Source organism: Eulemur rufifrons, chromosome 25 (genome assembly GCF_041146395.1).
Source record: "Eulemur rufifrons isolate Redbay chromosome 25, OSU_ERuf_1, whole genome shotgun sequence".
In the NCBI taxonomy this organism is placed as follows: domain Eukaryota; kingdom Metazoa; phylum Chordata; class Mammalia; order Primates; family Lemuridae; genus Eulemur; species Eulemur rufifrons.
Window position 1 is genome coordinate 22,034,470 of NC_091007.1, and position 24,970 is coordinate 22,059,439.

Below are 24,970 nucleotides of genomic sequence, written 5' to 3' on the forward strand. Positions count from 1 at the left end.
CTCAGAAAAAACGCAAAATCTGAACTGGAGGGAAGCCAAGAGACTGATTAGGAGGACAGTGCAATCAGCCAGGCCAGTGTCTCTTCAATAGGGATATTTGGAAATGGGAGTGAGAGTTACAAATGGGGTGGGATGCTAACAGCATTTAGGAGTAGGGGCCAGGGATGCTAAAGGTTCTATAGCGCACAGGACAGAACATAATTATCCAACCCAAAATGTCAATGGTGCCCCTCTGAAAAACAATGCTATTGCTGACATAAGTATAAAGATAATCTTATCAGGATTAATTTCACTGATAGTAACTCTTTCCTATTAAAGCTTTACAGTCTTTGTCTCCACTCCCCCACCCCCCAAAAAACCTTAAACAAAGGACTGATTATCCCCATGCTGTGCCCAGGGAGATAAAAATAAGGGTCTGAAGTAGGTGAGGAGGAGACAAATGTGTAAGAACTAAGAAGAAATTCTCATTCCCATAAAAAGTCATACCCGAAATTATACAACTATTAAAGACAAAGTCAATGGGATTTAGAAACCAGTATCTTCTTTCTTTATAATCCTTTAGACCTACATCTTGGGTTTAAGCAAACACAAAAACTTACATTTTCATATTTCTTCCCTCATATCCATATGTAAATACTTTTCATTGAGGGAGGGAGAATCTAAGATTGCTTCAGCCCACAGATCAATAAAAAATGTTTAGGGGAGAATAAGGTGATATACAGTATTGTACTTTGAAGTAAGTAAATAAAAATTAAAAGTTTTTCTCCCCTTCAGATTAGAAGGAACTCAAACTTCAAAAAGAAACAACCAGGGGCCAGGCATGATGGCTCACACCTATAATCCCAGCACTTTGGGAGGCCAAGGTAGGAGGATCACTTGAGGCCAGGAGTTTAAGACCAGCCTGGGCAACACAGTGAGACACCGTCTCTTAAAAAAAAACAAAAACATAGCCAGGCATGGTGGTGCGTGACACCCATAGTACTCCCAGCTACTAGGGAGGCTGAGGCAGGCTTGAGCTCAGGAGTTCAAGGCTGCAGTGAGCTACGTTAGCGCCACTGCATTCCAGCTTGAATGACAAAGACCCTGTCTCAAAAAAATAAAAAAGAAACAATCTTTGCTTCAATCCAGTAGATCTCATAGAATATCCACAATAAAGCAGGAAGATATTTAAAAAATTTTTACATATATCATTAGCATATTCTGAGCATTATAGATTCCTTCATCGTTTATGTTTAAATCATAAACTATAAAGCTTTTCCAAAAGCAATATGAAAGCTATTTAACTCACCTCTTCCTGATCCAACATTTGTGTCTTCAGTTTTTCTACCAGTTGACTCTGCTGGTTAATTTCTTCATCCTAGAATTTTTAATACCCAGTTAACAATGTAGCCCACAACCTGGTTCTAATTGTTTCCTAATGCAAGTTGTAAGACCACTACTCCCCCAGAAATATTTCAAACCCGTTTCTCCAAATTCAGCATCGGTATTTTAATCTTTCTTAAGTAAATGACAAAACAGAAGGAATTATCAGTAAGTGTAACTTATTTTTCACACAGTAAGACACAAGGCTTATGTTTATGAAAGCGATTCATTAAATACTTTAAATGCTAAAAAAGAACACGTTTAAGGCTAATATTGAAAATAATGGTCATGTAACTACTCAGTATCTGCCATCTCCACTTAAAATACTAAAAATATCAACTTAAAAAAAAAACAATTTTTCTCTAGTCTCTTTATTGCTCTTGTCCCTGCCTTCCGTTTATAATTTTTTCCACACTACTAACATTACTGACAAGAGCAAAGCAGCGTATGATTTCCATGCTGTTGTGTTCCCCTAGTCTTTTGTCTCCTCATCTTTTGAGAGGGTCCTCGGATCCCTGATTTTAGGAGGTCATATCATTAAGGCTCTTTAATGCCAAATTTTCTTTAGAAAGTTCTATTAGCTTAAAAAAGAGGGAATAAAAGGATATGCCCTCATACACAGTGTCCACACAGAAACTGAAGTTATTTTACATTTTTTGTTAACACAGTGATTTTTTAAAAGGTTAACAGAAATCAAAGATGTATAACCATAGTACCCACACTATTGAAATTATTTAGAAAAAAGCACCTATATCAATAATATTCTCAAAACAGATCTAAAACAAACAATACCTACCTTGTCATCAAGTTGTTTGTATAATTTAGCAATTTCTTCTTCACACTTTCTTTTTTCAGCATCAGTAAAATTCCCTGTAACTCCAATTGTGGTTGATGGTTTATCATTGGTAATAGTAATATCTTTATCCACTGTAAAAGCTTCCAAGTTGGCTTTCTCTTTGTCGAATTGTTCATCAATAGGCACTTTCTCCCCTAAAATAAGACCATAGACTGGTTAATAGATATCTACATGACTTAAACTAATTTTAATTTTATTCAGTTTCCTTTTATTCATTTTTCTTCTCTGATTGTATGTTTCCAAATAACCTATCTTCAAGTCCACAGATTCTTTCTTCCACTTGATCAATTCTGCTGCTGATGCTCTCTACTATATTTTTCATTTTGTTCATTGTATTTTTCAGCTCCAGGATTTCTGTTTGATTTTTAAAAATAATTTCAATGTCTCTGCTAAATTTCTTGCTCTCGTCATTTATTGTTTTCCTCATTTCATTGTACTGTTTCTATGCATCTTCTTGACGTTTACTGAGCTTCCTTAAAAGCTTTTTATATTCTTTGTCAGGTAGTGCACAGATGTCCGTTTCTTTAGAGTCCATGCTGGCACTTTATTTTATCCCTTTGGTGATGTCATGCTTCCCTGACTGTTCTTTATCATCGTGGCTTGTGTGGATGTCTGCACATCTCAAGACCTAAGTACTTATTCCAGTCTTCACAGACTGGCTTTGTCTGAAGAAGCCCTTCAGCAGTCAGCCCATCCAGAGATTCTAGGCAGCCCATCTGGTATGGTTCTGAAGCCCAGGGCCACTGCAGTGGTACAGTGCTGAACAGGCCAGAAGTCCAGGGCCACTGAAGTCTAAGATGAAGTCTGCCTTGCAGGCCTCAACCCTGGAACTGCAGGCTCCCAGTGGCGCCGGGTTTTACTGCGGTGGGCCCAGTGGTGGGCTCCAAGGCAAAGTCCTGTGCTCACTTCCCTTTTTCACCAAAGTGGACAATATCTCTCTCCATGCTGTGCTGCCTGGGGTTGGCAGAGAGGTAATGTGGGTAGCGTAAAACTATCCTTCCTACCCTCTTCAACGTATCCTTTTCTTATTATTGTGCCACAACCAGGTACTATGACTGCTCACCTGGTTTTCCTGGCTCTTCCAATGGTATTTTTTTGTGTGGATTAGTTATTCAAATAGATGTTTCTGCATGGTGTGATCGCTAGAGAATCCTATTCTACCGTCCTACCATCTTGTGACTTCCTAATTGGCCTCTGTGCCTCTATACTTGTTATTTCAGGTAAAATCAAAATTTAATATAAAAGATTTTATTCATTTTTGATGATGCATAAATGCATAAAAAGTAACAATGGATATGCTTTGTTCTTTTCTTTTCTTTTTTGAGACAGAGTCTCACTCTGTTGCCCAGGCTAGAATGCCGTGGCATCAGCCTAGCTCACAGCAACCTCAAACCCCTGGGGGCTCAAGTGATCCTCCTGCCTCAGCCTCCCGAGCAACTGGGACTACAGGGGCACACCACCACACCCAGCTAATTTTTTCTATTTTTTGTAGAGACAGGGTCTCATTCTTGCTCGGGCTGTCTCAAACTCCTGAGCTTAAGCAGTCCTCCCGTCTCAGCCTCCCAGAGTGCTGGGATTACAGGCGTGAGTCACCGCACCCACTCTTTTCTTTTTCATTCCTTTTTTGCAGAGACACGGTCTCACTCTGTCACCCAAGTTGGAGTGCAGTGGCACAATCATAGCTCACTATAACCTCAAACTTCTGGGCTCAAGAGATTTTCCCACCTCAGCCTCCCAAGTAGCTAGGACTACAGCTAGGACAACACACCAGGCTACTTTCAAAAATTTTTTTGTAGAGATGGGAGTCTCACTACGTTGTTCAGACTAATCTAGAACTCGTGGTCTCAAGCAATCCTCCCACCTTGGCTTCCCAAAGTACTAGGATTATAGGAATGAGCCACTGCAACCTGGCCTGTTATTTTCATTTACAATCATGTCAAAATCTCAAATTTAAAAATTAGCTCAACTCTGTATCCAACAAACCTAAGATGACAAATTCTTAAGTCATTACCATTACGCCATCGGTTGAGTTCATTTTCAAGCCACTGAATGGTGTTCCGCAGGATCTTATTCTTTTCTTTTTCTTTCTCATACTTCTTTTTCCACTGTTCTGCAGTTAACTCTACATTGACACAAACTGTGTTCTTAATTGTTTTGGCCCTAAGAGACGTAATTGGAGGGGAAAAAAGGATGTGACTAAAATTATTTTTAACTGACACTCTATGTAGCATATGTATATATGGCTAAATAATTTATTCTTGTCCAGTTATCTGTTAAACACTAAAAGCTATAATGTATAGTGTTTTTTCACAATTCAACTAAATTTGAGTCAGCCCCCAAAATCTCTGAATTAAAAAAAAAGGAACAATCCACTGAAAATAAAAAAACAACGGCCTGTATTTTTCCTATTCATTTGCAAGTCTAAATTAAGAAATGATTGTTAAAGCCCAAAGATAAATTATTGACTTTCCTAGGCTAACCATCTCATAGAATTTGAACCTGTCAGTTATGTCAACAGGATTGTTTTTGCTAGGCTTTTACTTTATCATCTGATTCAAATACTTATATTCTTTAATGTTAAAGATTGCCACAAAAATTTGGCTAAATTAACATTTGACTTTAATATGTACTGAAACTTAAACCAAGCAGCCTAAAAAAAATGGACCTCGCTTGTATTATCTTTCAATTAAAAAGGAGTGTCTAGCAAACTAACAACATACACTGATTTGAATAACAACTACCTGACATTTTCTTAGATTTAATAAATAAGAGGCCATCTACATTTAGGCTTTGTATTTTCTTAACAAACCTTTGACCAAATAAGAGTGTAGATTTTGTTTCAGACTCATTGTATGATGATGGAGAGCAGCAAATTACAATAGTGGTTCTACAGTTGCCACCTAGTGAATCTTGAAGGATTCTTGTCATTTTACTATCTCGATATGGAACATATGTCTACATAAAAAAACAAAGAAAGAAAACATAGAAGGATCAGTGGATTTCTGGACAATAAAATTTATTATATAAATATGCTACTTTAAATAAATTAAAAAATTATTTCAGTTATTTTAACTGCTTGATATTAAGGTGCGACGTAGGATATATGTACTAATACTATAAAATAAACTCCTAAAGGATAACTAATTTACACATACTGATTCAAACACAGTGACTCTCTCTCTCACGCGCGTGCACACACACTCACGCATACGTATACATTTGTATTTAAATAATTTCCCATAAGATAATGGGGAAATAGAAGACATGTATACTCACACTACCCTCAGCCAAAGCGGAAATGACATTTCCAAGAGCAGAAAGTGACTTGTTGATGTTCTTAGCTTCATCCAGCACAGCACCTTCAGCTCCAGTTTTACTAACCTATACATAATATTTTAAAAGAATGAAACAAAATTACAAGTTTAAGATAACCTTGAGTTTTCTAAAAAGTTCACACATCATTGATAACCAGTAAAAAAGAAAGAAAAACATGAAAAGCTTCATGATGTTATCTGCCAAGCATTTACTCTAAAGTACCACTATTTCTTGAGTACTATTCTTCTAAGAACTTGGTCAAGCAACTAGTTATATGACAAGATTATGATTAAACAGACATTAAATCTTATTTTTAATTTGTGGGTGCTCTTTAACCAATTTACATGTAAATTTTGTAGTTCATTAATTTGTTAGTCCCCTTTTGCTACATTAGAAGAGAGAAATCTTCTAAAATTTGCAAACACATAATGTTGATATAATTGTTAGAAAACAGAGACTGAGTTTAAACACATAAGCAAACTTGTTTCTTTTTTAAAAATATAAGATGTATAAATATCTATGTTAAAGATAGGTTAGACAAATAAATAAGCAATGTTGGCAGAAGAGATGGCTTCTAAGAATTCACAAGATTAGAGATGATCTTTGAAAGATGTGTATAAGACTTTTGAGTAAAATGAAATAGGTACATCATTCTAGCAGAAGAAACAAAATTAGCAGAACAACAAAAATGGTCACAGAAGTCCACATTAAAACAGACCTCTGAATCAGAATATTCTGATTTCAATATAAACTAGAATCAGACTGTGTAGAACTATAATAAAGAAACAATCATCTAAAGGAAAGAATTAAGTACAACCAAACCAGAAAGGATTAACGGATATTTACCAGTTTTAACAGGGAGCCCACTGCCAATATGGATAAAATAGATAGCAAAAATTAAGAAAGGGATACCTAATGAAATTTTTAATGACATATGACAAACAAATTCTCAATAAAAATATACATCTTAAGTAAAAGGTAGCACATATTGGCTGAACTGGCCTATGGTCAAATAACAGTAATTTAGAACTGATGATTCAGTTTATATAATCACAAAGCATTGGTATCAATAGTTGTAAATTCTCAGATTACCAAACCCAATCTGGTAAATTTTTAAGATGTAACAATGAATCTTCATGAGTCCCAATTCAAGCTAAAGTTTATAAAAATATTTAAATATTTGTCAAAATGTATAAAGATTTACCTTTTCACTACCAGCTAAATCGACCAGATAAAGTTTTCCACTCAGCTTTTGTTCCGTTTGTGTGTTCTCTTGTTTTACATTAATAAGAAATATACTGTGACTCCTAGAGCTATGTTCATTCATATCTGCAATGAAATTACACAAACAACTATAGATAAACATGGCTTTCCTTTACTAACAATTTTCCCACAGCATTAATTTACATAAATAAAAAACTTATAGTTAATCAACTGGATAAGAATATTTTAAGGTTGTTTTATACCCTAGCCCCAGTGTTAAATACTCTACTTACTTGTAACTGCTACATGTCTGTTCGATTTTCCTTCATCTATGGTATCCATAACTTCATCTGGACTACATACAAAACGCTCTGTGCACCCCTGTGAAATAATTTTTAAAAAATTATGTTGATATCTTTTAAAAAACTTATTACATGGCTCTTCTAAACAACTATTAATATATTATTTTAAAAGTACCTTTACATAGGGAACTCGGTTTTTGTCTTCATGGACTGAAAGGTTCGTCTTTGAAACTGAAAAAGAAAAATAAATACTATTAGCAACTTCTTCTAAACTGTAATACTGGCTGTGAAATAAATAATTCAACTGAAAGACTTCCCAAGCAGCCTAATAGCAGTAAGTGAACTTTAAAGAAAAATAGAAACATTGCTTTCTAAAGCAGACCTTGTAGACGTAGTAGGAGATTTAAACAGAAACCAACACAGGAACACAGAAATTTTAAGTCTACTCCAACCTCTACTACCCACGTGTTACAAATAAGAGCATTAAGACTGAGTGGTTCATGGTTTGCCCAAGGACAATATATCCAACTGACACATGACAGAAGACTAAACTCAGGGCTCAGGTTCTCTAACTTCCAATCCAATGCGCTAATAACTACTTAAAATAAGTATTCATAATGTGTGCTTTAAACAAGTTATTCTACATATCAAAAGGCAGTCATCTAAAACTTTAAAATAAAAAATTTCAAATGTCTGTTTCCTATGGTTTAAGACAATTTCATATAGGTTACCAAAAATGGTCTCACATCTACAATTAAAAAAAAATGAAGTAACGGAGACAGGAGCAGTGGCTCATGCCTATAATCCTAGCACTCTGGGAAGCTGAGGCAGGAGGACCACTTGAGCCCAGGAGTTCAAGACCAGCCTGAGCAACATAGAAAAATCAGCTGGGCATGGCAGTGCACGCCTGTAGTTCCAATTACTTGGAAGGCTGAGGGAGGAGAATGGCTTGAGCCCAGGAGTTTGAGGTTGCAGTGAACTATGATCATGCCACTGTACTCTAGCCGGGGCAACAAGCTACACACTGTTTCTAAAAAAGAAGCAACTGGTGCTAGTCAAAACTGATCAAAAAGTAAGAATTTAACTTACCATCTAATAGGTCCCTTATCTTATCCAAATATATTTCAAAATATGAAACCTAAACGGCAATAAAAAAGGAAAAAAGGTCAACTAATTAAAATTACAAAACAGCCATGCATTTATTCATTAAATACTTATTGCGGTCTAAGTGCCAGGTACTGTCTATACTAGGAGGACAGAGTTATCAACATACCAGCCGTAGCTCACATTCTAATGGGAAGACATAAATTAGCAAAACTCCTTAAATAACTAAAATTAAAAGTCATTTCCATCATACATCCTCATCTAAAATGAATCAGAATAGTTAGAGTAGGAACCTTCGTGTTCTGTAGTAAAGCAAACTCCTTTATTTGCGGAGAAGGAGGCTAAAAGCAAAGAAAACTTAGCCAACGTATTTAAGGTCATCTAATGGCAGATGAACAAGAACCCAAGTTTACTAATTCTAACGATCTTTCAACTATGCTTGTCCATAAAAATAATTTTTAAAATTACTTTAAGAAACTAGCATTTAATTATTCTAATTGTAAAATAAAATACAATATTTACCTTAATGTGAAATTCCAAATTTTCGTCCATGGAGTAAATATAATTAAAAATATCTTGTACTATTCTTGGAATAATTCCCATGCCTTCTGGATCATGAAGTTTACCCTAAACAGGAAACAAAACTAGATTTCTTAAACAAATTATAAAATGTGAACTAAAAACAAAAACTTCCAATCTACAATTTACAGTCAATAAAGGATAGGAATTTTAATTGTTATTTTTTGTGGCAATGGCTCACAAATGCCTAAAAACCCAATTCAACGATGACATATATGTGAACATATTCAAAAAAGTTTGAGTTTCTTTCCATATAAAGCTACATTGTTCCTTCCATTTCATGTAAAATTCAGGCAAATGCTAACAATGTCCTTGTTCTCTGAAACTGTGAAAATGAGTAATACGAATCACACTAAAATAAGCAGTTATTTTCTTCTGTAGCAGTGGAAGATCATCACAGGTTGTTTTCTAGAAGAAAAGCTAGAGCAGGTCCACATGGATTAACAGCAACACCGATAACTGTGGCAATATGCTTATCAGAGAAGAGTGTAGGTATTTTGGGGAGGAGCCAAGAAAAGGAAAAAAATTAATCATTCTGAATAGAAGCAATAACACATAAGCATTCAAAAATTTCCCATATAACAGGGTCACAGAAAGTTCATGTTTAACTCTAAAATGTCCATTATTTTGTGCTTATTAACTAATAAAACAAAGCTACATATAATCTCAAACATAGGTATCCCTTACTATTCAAACTCAGGAACTGGTTAGACTCTAACAATGATGTTACCTGATGATGTTACCTGTATACTATTTGTATGAGAAAAAGCAATAAAGAGTAAAGATGTTTAAGCATGGTAAAATAATTTCACAAATGAATGACTGAATATACTACATCAAAGTACAGATTATACAACATTATTACCTCCATTGTATGTGTCTTCCCAGATGATGTTTGCCCATATGCAAATATTGTCCCATTGTATCCCTCAAGTACATCTAGGAGAAAATAAGAGATTTTAAACTTCAGAGAATTTTTTCCTTAAAATTCATAAGAAATTAAAGAATGTTATAGGAGAACATCATATGTTTATCCTTAGTGATGCAGAAAAAAACTCTAAAATAAATTCACACACACAACCCTATTCCTAATCCATGCATACTCAATTCTGTATAATAAAGTATTTATGCAAAGAATGGTGACAAAGATTCAGATTTTCTTTACACTAATATGAAAGATCCATTAAGGTCAAAGTTTAGTACAGAAAGGATTTATAAAGACATTAAAGGAAACAATATATTAATATTTTATAGTAATTTTCTTAGTGATGATCCATCCATCTAAGCATTACTTTCTCTTGGACCCAGATTGCTTTCCATGGTTAATTAAGAAATTTTAAATTCCATTGCTTATAATCAATAATCTCTTATATCAGTCTACATCTCAAATGTCATTACATTTGTATTCCAAAGCTTTATGTGACCTAAAAGAAAAAATCCCTTGCCAATTTACGTATAGACATGAATTAAGATTTTAGAAACAGGACTAACTGGTGGTTAACTGGTGGTTAAACCTCACAAACCCCTACCTTCCTCTTTATCCCATGTTCAGTCCTACCTCAAAATCAATTATTCAGAAAGTTCTTATGAAATTAAAGAAAAAAATCTTTTCTAGCCCTCAGTGTACCCCCAATTAGCTGTCAAAGGGAAAAATAAAAGAATGTGGGCAAACAAGGTGACGAGAAAGGTACAATGAAATTAATTTCCATTCTAGAGGAAGCCAACGTAAAAAGAGAAGTCTCTGCTGGCAACAGTAGATAACAGTAAGTAAAGCAGTAAGCAAGCCAATCCTTGTTTTTACAGATTTAAAAAAGAAAAAGGAAAAGAAAAAAGAAACAAAAACCCAACACTGGGCACAACTAACTAGATAATAGCTTTCTTACAGAAACATTTATTAATGAGAAAAAGAAGCCATCAGTACTTATTTTCCTGGGAAGATTTTAAGATCTTCAAATCTACTCTTGACTGCTTTCCATAGTGAAATCACCCCCAAAACTCTATTATTAAAAGATATAAACGTGGAGAAAAATTGAGAGAATTTTACAATAAACACTCCTGTAATTACAAAGATTCTACCCCTAACATTTTATCATTTTATTATTTTAATCATGTATCTATATCTACCCATCCCTCTATTCATCCATTTTTTAAAAATAAATGTCAAAGTAAATTGTAGATATCAGTACATTTCCACCTAAATCCTTCACCATGTATATATCATTAACTAGAATTCAGTATTTTGTATTTTTCCTCTGAGGTGAAATGTACAATGAAATGCAGATATCGTAGCATGGATCTTCTAAATATGAATAATAATCATTTTTGAATATTCTGAAAAGCCTGGTAAGAAAAGCCTAGTGAGTGGGCATCTGTAATCAGATAAAATTAGGCACTTTTTGACCTGGCTCTCCCTTCTTTTTCAGCTTCATCCCCCCATAATCTCTGTCCTCATATTGCTGTTTTTGTTGATGGTCAAGTCTAATGATTTCATATGGCTCAACCCCACAGTTATACCATAATGTATGCTGCTCCTCACACATGTAACACACCCTTCACATGTGAGCATGCCTTTGCCCGGGTGTCATCTCTGTGCCTGGAAGACAGGCCCTCCCTTCTTCCTACTTTTTGTGCATCCTTTGTGCTCCGGCTTTATTTCTTCCTCTAACTCAGCTCCACAAATAACCCACCACAAACAAATCTGGGTGAAAGTTTCATTCTATGTGTTCTTATAATGTCCACATTCAATAAAAATACTCATCACTGAGCATTCTGTCAATTTATTTGTCCGCTTCCCTCACCAGCCAGTCAACTTACTGAGATCAGGACTGGGTTTAACTCTCAGCACAGTGCCTGCCACTCAGTAGAACTCGAATGCTTGCTGAATGAATGATCATTACCATCACTAGTACACAGCACCTTGCTAACGCCTGCCTCCCCCTCTTAATTATACTTTTGTCATTCTTATGAGAAACGGACAAGTGAACAACTATGGATAAGGATTACTTCTTTCTATAAACAGGAAAAATATATTTGGCTAGTGAGCACATCACCTTCTAAAAGTCACTTAATCTCTCTCATCAGCAAAATGTCTGTCTGCTTAGGAGAAGGCTGTGAGAATCAGAAATATCACATAAAATTATTATTTGAAAGCTTATGTGCCAGGCTCTAACCACTTTTCATATATTGTTGTATTTAATCACCACAAAACTCTATGCAAGGTACTATTAGCAGTTCCATTTTACAGATGAGAAAACTAAGGCAAAGAGAGGTTAAATAACCTGCCTGTAGTTCCACAGCTAGTAAGATGAAGCTGGGACGCAAACACTGTCTTGGCACAAGACATGCTCCTACCCACTGTACTATATTTCCGGGAACAAAAATAAATATATGACAGTCCACAACTGGAAAAACCAAAGTATCCTCCTCCAAAGGTGACACTATGGTAGACAGTTCAGGTCAGGAAGCCATGGTGGAAACTAGGAAATCTACAAAGGCCTGATATGATGCCTGGCATACAGTGGGCACTGAATAAATAGCTACTTAGCACAGAGGAAACAAACTTACAGAAATCACTTAGATTTGGAATGCAAGAGAACAACTTCAAGTGGGTGAACCTTGTTCAAAGGAAACAATTCTATCTGATGAATCCACAAAAAGGGAAGGGTAACAGCCCTATACATAATACAGTTAGTTACACACTTGTACAGAAATTCAGAAACCAATGCAGCCTCGATGCACTGGCAGGGCCCAGAGAATACTCTCTGCATTCAAGCTTGCTAATCAAATCCATAGCTCAAAGGAGATCCCAGCTGGCCCATCATTCTGGGGATCCTTGCCTACCAAGTTTCTAACCATGGATTCCCACCTAATCTGTTTATCAATGACTGTCCCAAGTCCAACCTGCCATGTATTTAATTGGTTTCCTGTCCTCCCACCTCACTAGGCACCCACCACCTACCCCCACACCAACTCTCTCTTTTAATCTATGTATCTATTGGTAACTCTGTCACATTCATATCCTTGTCCAGGGCAAGTCCCCCTAGCTACTACATAAAATGGTAGAAAGCATTTGGGTGAAGAAAAAAGGAAAAAGTCACAGCCAGGTGATACTGACATAATATAAACTGCAAAGCTGCCAGAAACTTTCTATTCTAACACTGGAAGTCTAATTTTACACAGTGGAAATATCTTAGACTACGAGTTTATCTCAAGCATAACTGTGGTTGATTAAATTAAGAAAATGATTTCTTCTCTCAGAAGATAGAAGAAACAATTAATGACTAATATCTATGTGTGCTTAAATACTCCTGATACCTCCTATTTTGCAGAAGAAGAAATGGAGACTCAGATAGTTAACTTGCCAAAAGTCACACTGCTAGACACTAGGCTTCAGTCTAGATCTGTATGATTGCAAAGACTATACTCTTACCACACTGCAAGAAAGGAACTATTATCCTGAACTCGGTTCCAAAAAAATAAAGCAGGAAACATGCTGGTGAAGAAGGGACTGAAATTTTGAGAAAAAGAGGGAAATTTCAGGAAATGAATTATTTCATCTTAGAATTGTGAATAGTAATAAAATAGAACAAAAGTAGTAAATATACATATCCTAGACGTCAGGACAATAGATTTCAAAAAGTGCTGAGAAAGGTAGGTATGAGCCTATAATTAAGAGACTACATAAAAATGAGATAAAACTCCCTAGAATAGTATGAGAAAGGTAAAAGCCCAGGATAAATAAGTCTTATAAAAGCAAAACAAAATCAAAACTAAGGCCCTAAAAAGAACTTTTAAAGTCATATTCAGAAAAATAATGAATAAACTTGCACTGCCTAGAAAAGAAAAGAAAATATTAACTGACGATATTAAGACATCATCCACACCATTTTCCACAAACATGATCCTCACCACAGACCAACAGACAGAATAAACACTGTTGAGTGTTTATGTGGGTAGGACAACAGCAAAATAATGGTTTTAAATGAGTTCAAGTTTCTAGTTATAAAAGAACTGCATTCCAGGGAAAAATCGCAGTTACTATAGGTAAGTTTTAAAAGCCAGACAGAACAAAGGTAACAAAAAGAAGGTAATTTGCAACTGTTATCTCATTTTCAAAAAGGGAAAAATGATAGATTATGGGAATAAGTATATTAAAATTTCACTAAGGAAAAACTATGGTTGATCTAACTTAACTAGTACTCTGGGCAAAGACCAGAGTCATGCACCATGGTATCATACAAATATTCAAGCTTCTCATCATATTCTTGTGGGCATGTTGACAAACTAAGAACTAGATAACTGCACAGGCAAGAGGCTCTGAATTGGCTGAATACCCAACTGTGGGATTTAATTAATTGCCAACAACCTTATTCAGTTTTTAGAAGATTAAGCTAAGGACCATGGCCCATTAAACATTTTATAAATGATTTAGAAGAGTATTTTTCAAACTTCAATGTCTTTGATACTAATAAACTCATCAAATGTGCTGCAAGCCAACTTAGTAGATCTCTAGTAAGATAATTATAAAAAAAAAAAAACCCTCAAAACACGATCAAGAGCTAAAATGAACAAAATAGAATCTGCACTTTAAATGCCTGCACTCCAAAGTCCAAGCATGGAATGGGCTTTAAGGCTGACTGCAACGGATATGAGAAAGACCTGTATGTACATTTAATTGCCCATGAGTTCATGAATCAGTAACTCTTTATTATTTAAAAAGCGAATGTAATCCATAATTATAAACAGATGACAAAAGTATATCACAATCAAAGAATGTAATATAATTGGACTCTATGATAGATTCATACGGAAAACTATTTGATGCTTCCAACCTAAGATGACACTGCCTGTTCCTCTTTGTTGTAGTCACTTACAGAGTCACAAGTTCATTCCCCCTCATTTTACAAAGATTTCAGACCCGGTTCACTATCTCTCACCAACACCACTCCCATTGCAATTCTTGGTGGTTTTAACATCCATGTAGTAGATAACCCCACTAAAATACCCTGTTCTCTCAGATCTTTAATCTACTTTTCTCACAATCGTATCCTTTACTACTTCAGATGCCAACTCCATGGTAATGCCCTGACCTTTTCATTGCTAACTGCATTGCCTCCATAACCTCCGGTGTAAGGAAGATGCTCCTTGACTTACGATGGGGCTACATCCCAATGAATCATAGGTGAAAATGTATTAAATACACCTAACCTACTGAACATCATGGCACTGACTAGCCCACCCTAAATGTGCTCAGATCACTTACATAAGCCTACAGTTGGGCAAAACCATCTAACACAAAGCCTGTTTTATAATCAAGTGTTGAAAGTTTCATGTAATTTATTGAATATCGTACTGAGAGTGAAAAACTGGTTGTATGGGTACTCCAAGTATGGTTTTTAGTGAACGCACATCACTTTTGCACCACTGTAAAGTCAAAATTTTTTAAACTGAAATATCCTAAGTTGGAGACTGTCTATCCACCTTCTATTACTCCTTCTCACACGGATTACAAAAATCTTTGACCCCACGGAGATCTATAACCCACTAATCTTACCACCTTTTCCCACTATCTTTCAGCCTTCCTCATGTCCTCCTTCCTATAACTTACCCACCTTAGATTCCATGGTCCACCATTATAATCACTCCCTTGACAAATTTCTCAATTCTCTTGCCCTTCTCTCCCTCTTTCATACTTCCATGGCAAAACTCCAAATGGGCGAATTCGTTTCTTCCAGCGGCTACCCTCAAGCAGGCCCTTACTACATCCCAGCAATACTGTCACATTTCCAGAATCTATCCATTTCATGCCTTTTCCTACAACCTCTTCCCCATCCCCAATCTCTGTGATGACTTTATTCCCTATATTAGACAAGACAGAATTAATACAAAGAGAACATCTACATCTCCCTCCATCACATCTATAAACCTGCTTCTATAATTCTTCCTCTCCTGTTACTAGGTTGAACTGTCTGTGCTCCTATATTATCCTAACCCGCCCACTTTTATACTGGATCCCAACCCCTCTAATCTGGTGAATGCCACAAGACAGATTTTGTCTCAGTCTAATAAGAAGCACTTTTTAACAGCTAGAGCTGTCAAAAAATGAATAAATCATATCACAAAGTAATAGCCATTTAAATGTTAAGATTCCTTTGATAAAAGGCATTTGTATAGTGAGTGGAATTAACTCCAGATAATCACTTAGCACCCTCTCAGCTCTGGACTTCTATGGTTTTAGAAAATATAAAATTAATAATACTGCAGTCTAAGTTAATAGTATTAACTGGAATACACTCATTTTTCTCGCCCTTGGCAACCCGTGTTAAATTTCTCAAGAGAGTCTCTGACAAGTCTTTGGGGAGAGAATGACAATGGAATGGAAGAATGACAGACTGCCATTTTCTACTACTTTTTAGAAACTTGTCTAGCCATTTTGTTTTCATTCTCATGGTGTTCAATTTCTAGAACTGCCACCCTGGAAACTCCCGGGAATATCTAATAGAAATTATCTTTCAAGAATAAGTGTACAACATAATTCTTATAATGTCCTTCACCGGGTACTGTTTATAATCAGGTTATGGAATTTGAGTGATATAGTATGTTTACTGATTGTATTTGACCTTTTTATTAAACAATTTTCTTCTGCAATTAACTTAGAAGAAAGGGGCATTAAAATGAAAAAGAAAATGCTGAATGAGTGGTAAAGATCACAAAATTTTACTCACTGCTGGGATAACTCAGCAGGTTAAATATATTTACCTTTAACAATCTTCTTTGCACAGTCATTATACACTTGCTCTTGAGATGTGCTTGACTGGAACACCCGATCAAATGCATAAGGCTTGGACTAAAAAACAAAAACAAAAATATTTCAACTACACAAATTAAAGGTAAAGACATTTCTAAGCTCCTTTACAGATGCCGTCACATATTTAATCTTCAAAATAGTATACCTAGCATGCATTACTTCATGTCATTGAATCTTTTGAGTAGAAAGGACCTTAGAGGGCCATCACGTACAAACCAACTACTATAAACTCCAGGAAAACAAGAATTCTGTCTCAGTCTTTGCTGTATTCTCCGAGGTAGCACAGTAATTATAAACAGCACTACTATGTCAGCCACTCAAATACTGCCAAGGAAATTTTTTAAAAGTAAGTATCTACTCTGGTAGGTATTGAGACTCTATTTTCAATACTAATACCATTTTGTGGGGAAAAAAGCAGCCAGAATCTTAAAAGGTACATAAGTTGTTAACGACAAAACTAAATTAAAATTCAAACCCAGATCATCAGTTCAGGCCTCTTTCCACTACTCCAGTCAGCTTTTCAATTTACTGCAACAGTGTTTCCTTCTTGTTTTCTTTGTTGTTGTTTTGTTTTGATACCGGGTCTTGCTCTGTTGCCCGGGCTAGAGCGCAGTGGCACGATCACAGCTCCCTGTCCCTTCAAACTGCTGAGCTCAAGCAACCCTCCTGTCTCAGCCTCCCAAACAGCTGGGACTACAGGTGTGCACCACCATGCCCAGCTAATTTTTAAAAAAACTTTTAGGTCTTGCTATGTTGCTCCAGGTGGTCTTGAACTTCTAGCCTCAAGTGATCCTCCTGTCCTGGCCTCCCAAAGAGCGAGGTTTACAGGCATGAGCCACTGTGCCTGGCCTGCAACAGCCTTCCAGTCATTCTTTCGTCTAACAAGTATTTATGGACTGTAAAGCGCCATGCTAGAATGATGACCAAGACAGAGTCACTCTCTGCTTTAGTGGACCTCAGTAACAGAGGGGTAGACGTTAGACAATTAGGTGAATAGAATTCTGACTCATGCAACTCAGTGCTATGAAAATTGCAGACTGCATATACGAGGAGAACCTGAGTCTAGGGGAGACCAGAAGTATGTCAGAGAAACACTCTCAGAGAAGGGATGTTTAAGGCTAAGGGATATTTAAGAACTAAGGAATAAATGTAGCACCTAGCTCAATGTCAACTCTTTCAACATTAGTCATGGAGGGGGAGGGAGGTTTAATGTGGGAAAGTAGTCTAGATGTTGGGACTAGGATGCTTACAGCACTCAAAAACCAAAACAAGTTGTTAAGCTTGATGTATTAATACAAGGAGCAAGGATCAAATGCAAATGTCAACAGCGTAAAAGACAAACAGCATCTTATTTTGAAAAGTTTTGACCCTCTGGACCCCTCAAATGATCTTGGGGACTCCATGGACCATTTTTGGAGAAATGCTAATATAGCCCAAGGAGGAGCCAGAGGCGTGAAAAAAATCAGAATATAGTGTCCATGCAAGTCAAGGAAAAAATTTTCAGGGAGGGAGTGATTATGTCAAATATAGCTGTGAGGTCAAGACGGACTGAAAAATATCCAATAACAAAAGTAAGACTGGAATGGGTTGAAAACATATTGGGAGGTAACCAAGTAGAGCAGAAAATTTGGCTGTGGACCTAAGAAAGATTTTTTTGTTTTAAAGATAGGTGAGGCCAGGCACCGTGGCTCAGGCCTGTAATCCTAGCACTCTGGGAGGCCAAGATGGGAGGATTGCTTGAGCTCAGGACTTCAAGACCAGCCTGAGCAAGAGCAAGACCTCGCCCCTATTAAAAATAGAAAAAAATTAGCCGGGTGCACCTGTAGTCTCAGCTACTTGGGAGGCTGATGGATCGCTTGAGCCCAGGAGCTGGAGGTTGTAGTGAGTTACAATGACACACTGCACTCTACCTGGGGAGATGGAGCGAGACTCTGTTTCAAAAGAAAAAAAGAAAGAAAAGGAAAAAGAAAGAAAGAAAGATAATCTGGGAGACAGAATGAGCATCTGAAGATGAGCAAGGCAAGGAGGCTCTAGGTATTTGCAAGTATCTGCCTGTTCTCTAGTTTCTTCTAAAGAAAAGGAAAGCAGCTGGGCCTTAAAAAACAAAACAAAACAAAACCTTAATATTATAGAATACTTCCCAGGTCTTAGCTGAAAAAGATTTACCTTTTAGATACTATACCCCACAATCTTGCCCCACCCAAAGCTTGGAATAACAGCAATAATAAAGCAGATCCTCCTGAAAGGCTATCCAAAGCCACTCCCAGTTCCCCTTTGCCTTGCTACCTCCCACTGAATAAGCTGGAAAGCCAAATGCCTGCTAGCCTAGTCTCCTTGCAACTAGTGGTCAGACGACCAAGTTCTGGATAACATGAAGTGGTGGTCTGCGAGGAGGTGTCTGAGAAGGGTGTTATTTTCCTGATAAAAGGGACCATCTCAGCTGAAACTGCCCCTTCTCCTTCCTGGAATGAATGTCTGGAGCTGTAGTATCCATCTTGCAAACATGACAAATATGATGATGAAAAGTCAACGGCTAAGGATGACAGAGTATAACAGAGTTAGGGTCCTTGAAGTAGTAGCAGTATGACCTATCTCCAGGCTTTTTGTCATGTGAGAAAAACAACTTCTTGTTTATTTAAGCCACTATTAGCTGTTTGTTATCCCTCTGAAGCTGAAAGCATTCCTGACAGATATACTAAGATGACCTCACTTTGGCATCAATTTAAAAGAGGCATCAACATCTGATTATTCTTTAGCTATAACAAACATGAAAGTATCTTTTTACTCAGATGCTGAGACATTAACAATCAATTCTATAAGTGTGGCTAAAAAAACCCGTAATCTATCATTTTACTGATGATCCAAGGTATATTCATGGTGAATAATTCTAAAAACATATACAAGTACAATCAAAGTAACACTCACCACCCAGAAATAAACCATACTGTTTTTCTATGCAAAAAGGAAGTAATTTTCTCTTTATTTATATAGCAAACATTTATTTACCAACTATATCAGATATTGTAGATGAATAACACATTCATTTATCATTTTAGAAATATTTTAGTTAGTACAGACCATTTAATTAATCTTACTAATTAAATATTTCTAAAATCATTAAATATCATTTCAGGCTGTAGGGTTCAAAGAGTAGTAGAGGATAAGGCTGAGTAAAGTCTTGAATACTAAGCTAAGAAGCTATATACTAAGATCCAATACAGGTGACGAAGTAATGTCAATGAATTGAAATCGTGGCAGCCTCTAGCCTTAAAGAACTCATAATCTGGTAAAGAAGTCAAGAAGAGATGGTAACTAGCCCAAATGTATATTTAATAACGTGTAAAAATAATACGAAAGCAAAAAAATTATTAATTCTAATTTTGCTTGGAAGAAACAAGTTACTCGATAGAAAATAGGTAAAAGTATGAAGACAAATGCATCCCTACAAAATAAGTCTAATGATATTACTAAAATACACATTTAAAGAATAGAAAGAACAATACTGAGCTTTGAATCATATTTCGATTTTTATATCAATAGAAAATAGTGCTCCTAAACCATTTACAAAGAGATATGCCAAAAATAATATAATAAAGCCTGCCTTAATACTTTATGGGCAGCTGTTTACTCTAGCATCATCTTACAGCAAATATGCAAACTATCCCTACAACCTTACTAAAATAATATAAATGGCATTTACTAAAAGGCAACACACAAACATGAAAATACCTAAGTTGAGAGTGAGTGATTATTTTTGTAGAAGTTATAACATTGTTAAATAAAAAATTAATAGAAGTACCTAGCATCAAGTTTACAAAAGTCTCCTTATTTTGACTGCAAAACCAAATCATAATTAAGTATAGTAAATAAGGTAAATGTTTTGATTAAAGATCTATCCCTAAGTTACCAACTGACCCTGGCTTCCCGGGATAAATATCATGACTTTGTGAAACATAAAAATTTCTAATGTTCTATAACTAAGGCATTACTTCTATCTCTATCTTTCAAATAAATTAAACAAAGGAAAACTCAGTATCTGGACACCTATATTTTAAACACCTGGTTCTTAGCCTTGAAATGTACATTATGCAGCCTTTTATTCTATGTATCGTCAAATATATTCCAAGTTTCAAATTTCAATTTTACTAACTCCAAGTCACAAAATGCATTCACTTTTGACTTAGGCTTCAAAGGGACAAACCAAATAGGAACAAGTTTATCTGAGCTGCAACCATACCTTAGATTTCATAAGTGAAGTGATTCCTATTTGAGTCTGAACAGAGCAGGCTGAACACCAAATTTGGTTACGAAGGACACCCTTCTGGCAGGGATATGCCTTTCTCTGCAATTTTGAATAGTAATCTTTTCAGATCACATGGGACTGTATTATATTAGATTTTCCTTAGTCACTGCTTGTGGGCCAACATTCCACAAGTGTAAAGGTATTTCCCTTTTAATTTTCACTCTCGAAGGTAATCAAAGAGGTTCAAACACCAAATCATCATTCAAATGAAAAGGAAAATCATGTTTTGCTTTAGGCAAGGAACTGGGAAAGATTAATTAGTTTTATTCTCTTCTAATTTCTCTGATTAGTAAAGATACTCAACAATGCAAATGAGCACGTTCTACTCTCATAATGCATAAACAGATGTAGAAGTAATTTCTTCTATTCATTTTTTCCTAGTAGTTTCAGCAAGTTCATTTAACCTTAAGTGGTTGTTTCCTTTGTTCTCCCTGTTTTGTGGATAACAAGTTCGCTAATTTAAAGCAAGTAGGTTTAGGTTATATTTGTATCATTTAAAAGTTTTTGTAAAATAATCCACTTATTTCATTCGATATGTTAGATAGCACTTCACTAAGCGCCGCCCCATTATAAATAAATCTGTATTAAAGGCAGCACAACACACAGAGAAACACTATAAAATTGAAAGACTTGACCGCCGTGGGGTCATATTACATTAAAAATCACTGATTACATGAGTGACAGGGAAAGAGTTTAGACAAAGTACTTTTTCTTGGACAAAGTATTAAAAACTGAATTAGAAGAAAATCAGGCTCCTTAAAAGTTATTTTCTCCATGAGCACTGACTCAGTAACATCATAAACTATTCTTCAAATTTTGACTTAAATAGAAGACTGTATACAAATGTTCTTAAATCATATTTTAAAAATTTAGTTTTAAATGCTGCATTGTAGCAATTCTCTATTTATTATGAATCAGGATCCAGGAAAATGAACAAAACAAATTAAGAGATGATTTTACCTAGAGATTTTCTAATTCCGCTCCTCCCAGCTGCCCTTATAAATTCCCAAACAAGCTTTTAAAAAATAAAATAATTCATTTTAAAAAATTGGAAAAAAAAAAAAAACCCTCAGAGTAATTAGTCACTATATACAAGAAACCAGGGCCTGAAAACAACGAACTAAACATGAACATGTTGCCTTACATTTTTAAGGCTATGTTATTCAGTTGTAATGTATTTTTGCTTATACTTTAAAAAAACAAACTAAAATGTTTATCAGTTTACCTAAAGGCCAACTAACAACTGTTCGTTGCCGATTCACACACCAATCACCTATCCATTACTTTCAATATTATAATTTAAATGTATTTACACCACTGAAGAAATTTTGAAACAGAACTTACAAATAACTTTCTCCAATGGAAACCTAGAATAAATTTATGTTACTGTGGTAATTATTTGTTTTCTTTTAGCTCTTTCTCCATGATTCCATGTAAAATAAGCCATCTTAAAGGAAAAGGATTACTGCCCTTAACGTCTCCAGCTCGGCCTCGCTATGACATCATTTATAGGGAAGAGTTTTTCTTGTGGATTTGTTAACAAAGAACCTGCCTGACAGTCTTCACACAGAAGTAGTAGCTGGCAGTTCTTAGTGACCTAATAACTTGCTGCCAAAAGCCTACAAGAGCGATGTGGAGTTAAGATACTCATTTTCTAGAGGTGAATTTTGGAAACCTTTACATTAAAACCCTAAAGAACTTTGGTCCGGTCTTAGATGTCAATGCTTTCAATCGTCAATGTCCCATCTCCTGTGACCTCTCTGCCCTATTTCCAAATTAAATGGCCCTAACCATATAGTACTAAATATAGAATGCAATTAGAGGGAAAATTAGCATATTAAAATTTTGTACCATAACAATGTAAAAAACTTCTACCACATGGCATTACCAGGAAAGGTGAATTTAATTTTTAGTCACAGTTCACTGTTCTCTATGCAGTATCTTACTACCTATTTTTTAATCTCCTTGAACCAGGGAGTGTTATATTCAGAGTTCTTTCAATACCAGAGATCAGACCTCAAAAATCCTCACATTCTGGTCTCCCTGACAATGATCAGCCAACTCTGGTTAAGTCTGACGCTACAAAAGAACAATATCTCACTATTCTTAGGATTATCAAAATCAATATTCTTCAAGGTAAGTCTTAACTGTGTAAGTATCAATCTAATACTGGTCAATTTTTATCTTTTTTATAAGCTTGCTCTTATAATACTTTCTGTCTGATACACAAAAAGTTAACACTTTTTTCCTAAGCTGTTATCCCATAAAACCCAGTAAGACTGGAGATTCTGTATCTTTCTGAGCACTGACTGACCCAGTCAGAATCAGTCAGAACTGCTAGAAAATTAAACAAAGTTGATCATTCCCATTTCAAAAGAAAACTCAACTACTTCTTTTCACAGTCCTCGATTTGCCATTTGTTAACACGAGAAGTCATTCATCATTCAAAAGGCGAGTGGGGGAACATTTGTGGTATTAGCATAGCTGCAGTTATTTGGTGGCTTTTTTCTTCTCCCCGGGGAAAACAATACGGCTCCACACCTAGTTCTGTGTTTCTATAAAACTAAGTATCTTTACTATTTAAGGTACAGTAGGGCTGGTCTCAGAGCTCAATGTTCCCAGCTGAACTTGAAATGATTCTTCCTTATTTTATGCGTAGATAAACGTGAGGGTGGTCCCGGACACCGAAAGCATCAGCAACCGCAGCTGCACACACACAAACGCGGATACGCACTAAACTTGCTTCCCGGACGGCTCCTCCAGCGCCCCGGGTGGGGGAGTGTCCCAGACCGACTGGGTGCCTCCCGTCTCGCGGCGCCGGAGACCGGGGTGGGGGCGAGCCAGGAACGCGGCGGAGCTGCGCAGTCCCCTCCCCGGGGGCATCCGGCCGGCAAACCCGCGAGGGGAGGCCGGGACACCACCGCTGCCTCTCGGTTCTGCACCCGCTACTTCCCCGAACTCCCGGCCCGGCCAGGCCCGAGGAGCGAAGCGGGGGCGGGCGAGGGTGGCAAGGGTCACTCACCGCTATCATGACCGTGTCTTCCCCCTGAAACTTGGCGATGTACTTATCGCCGCGGTTCACCTCGGACTCGTTGAGAGGTCTGAAGCGACACATCACTTTGATGTTGCACTCGGCCGGGTCCGCCATCTTCCTCGCGGCCGGGGCCGGCGGCCGGGAACCACTCCCCGCCTCTCGGTCTCGGAAGAAGGGGGCCGGCGCTGAGAGCCCGGGGTCGCGAGGCCGTGAGAGTCAGCAGTCGGCGCGCCGCGACTCCCCGGGCGAAGGCGGCCGGGGAGCGGGGACTCCAAGCGCCGCCGCCGGCAGCCGTCGCCCTGAGGCTCACTTCCGACCCATCATGGCAGCCATGGCGGCGGCGGCACCGGGCAGAGCGTCTGCAGCTCCTCAGCTTCTCCCTCGCCGGCCTCGCAGGCTGCAGGGGCTGCGGAGATTCCGGGGGCCGGGAAAGGGGCCCCCTCCTTCCTCCTCGTAAAGAGCAGGCCGGGCCCACCCGTCGGTCCGCTTTGCCGTCTGCTTGCCGGCTACCTCCCGGTCCCTCCTGAGACTGCAGACCCGCGGCGGGGCGGCGGGCTGGGCGGCGCGGGAGGAGGACTGCGCAGGCGCGTGGGCCCGGGAGGCCGGACGACCAATCAGCGCGCGCGCCGGGCCGCCGTCGGTTCGCCGGGCGTCGGTTCGGCCGCCGCTCCTCGCCGGGAGTAGCAGATTCAAGTTTTACCGGACTGAGGTTGGCGGCGGTGCCCTCGGCCTCGGCTGGGCCGCTCCCCGCCACCATCCTGAGCCGCCGGACGATTCCCCAGAGCTAAGACGGACGCGCTTAGCTTTCTTTTCTTTGGGGGAGAAGGGGTTTGTTGTAACTTCTTGATGTTGTAGTTCGTTTAAATAAAATGCTGTATTCTTATAAGGAAGTGTGTGCTTTCAGTTCGGTAGGGGGCGGGGGTGCGGAATCAATCCTGGCCCACGTGTTTAGAGCAGGTTTGCAAAAAAGGAGGATTTGAAAGACGGGGGGGGACGTGGCTCTCCAGTCGAACCGGTGGCGCCTTCCTGAGACAGTGGGTTGGGGAGACAGGAATAAGAAGGTGAAAGGAAGTTTCTCCTAAGGAGTGAAGAAGGTTGCTGGAGA

The 24,970-nt window shown here is 37.6% G+C and overlaps 1 protein-coding gene across 1 annotated transcript in view; it reads right to left on the bottom strand.

The window, feature by feature from the left end:
- KIF5B (kinesin family member 5B) overlaps positions 1-24,407 on the bottom strand; it is a 43,489-nt gene extending 19,082 nt beyond the window's left edge. Inside the window, exons 1-13 of the mRNA XM_069458618.1 lie at positions 23,854-24,407; positions 16,480-16,567; positions 9,587-9,660; positions 8,665-8,769; positions 8,128-8,176; positions 7,214-7,269; positions 7,030-7,117; positions 6,738-6,862; positions 5,495-5,599; positions 5,028-5,173; positions 4,230-4,378; positions 2,159-2,352; positions 1,289-1,357 (exon numbers count right to left, since the gene is read on the bottom strand). Of these exons, the coding sequence (XP_069314719.1) occupies positions 1,289-1,357; positions 2,159-2,352; positions 4,230-4,378; positions 5,028-5,173; positions 5,495-5,599; positions 6,738-6,862; positions 7,030-7,117; positions 7,214-7,269; positions 8,128-8,176; positions 8,665-8,769; positions 9,587-9,660; positions 16,480-16,567; positions 23,854-23,979 (1,374 nt within the window). The 5' untranslated portion in view covers positions 23,980-24,407. The remainder of the gene's footprint in view (positions 1-1,288; positions 1,358-2,158; positions 2,353-4,229; positions 4,379-5,027; positions 5,174-5,494; positions 5,600-6,737; positions 6,863-7,029; positions 7,118-7,213; positions 7,270-8,127; positions 8,177-8,664; positions 8,770-9,586; positions 9,661-16,479; positions 16,568-23,853) is intronic.
- Positions 24,408-24,970: the final 563 nt, after the last annotated feature.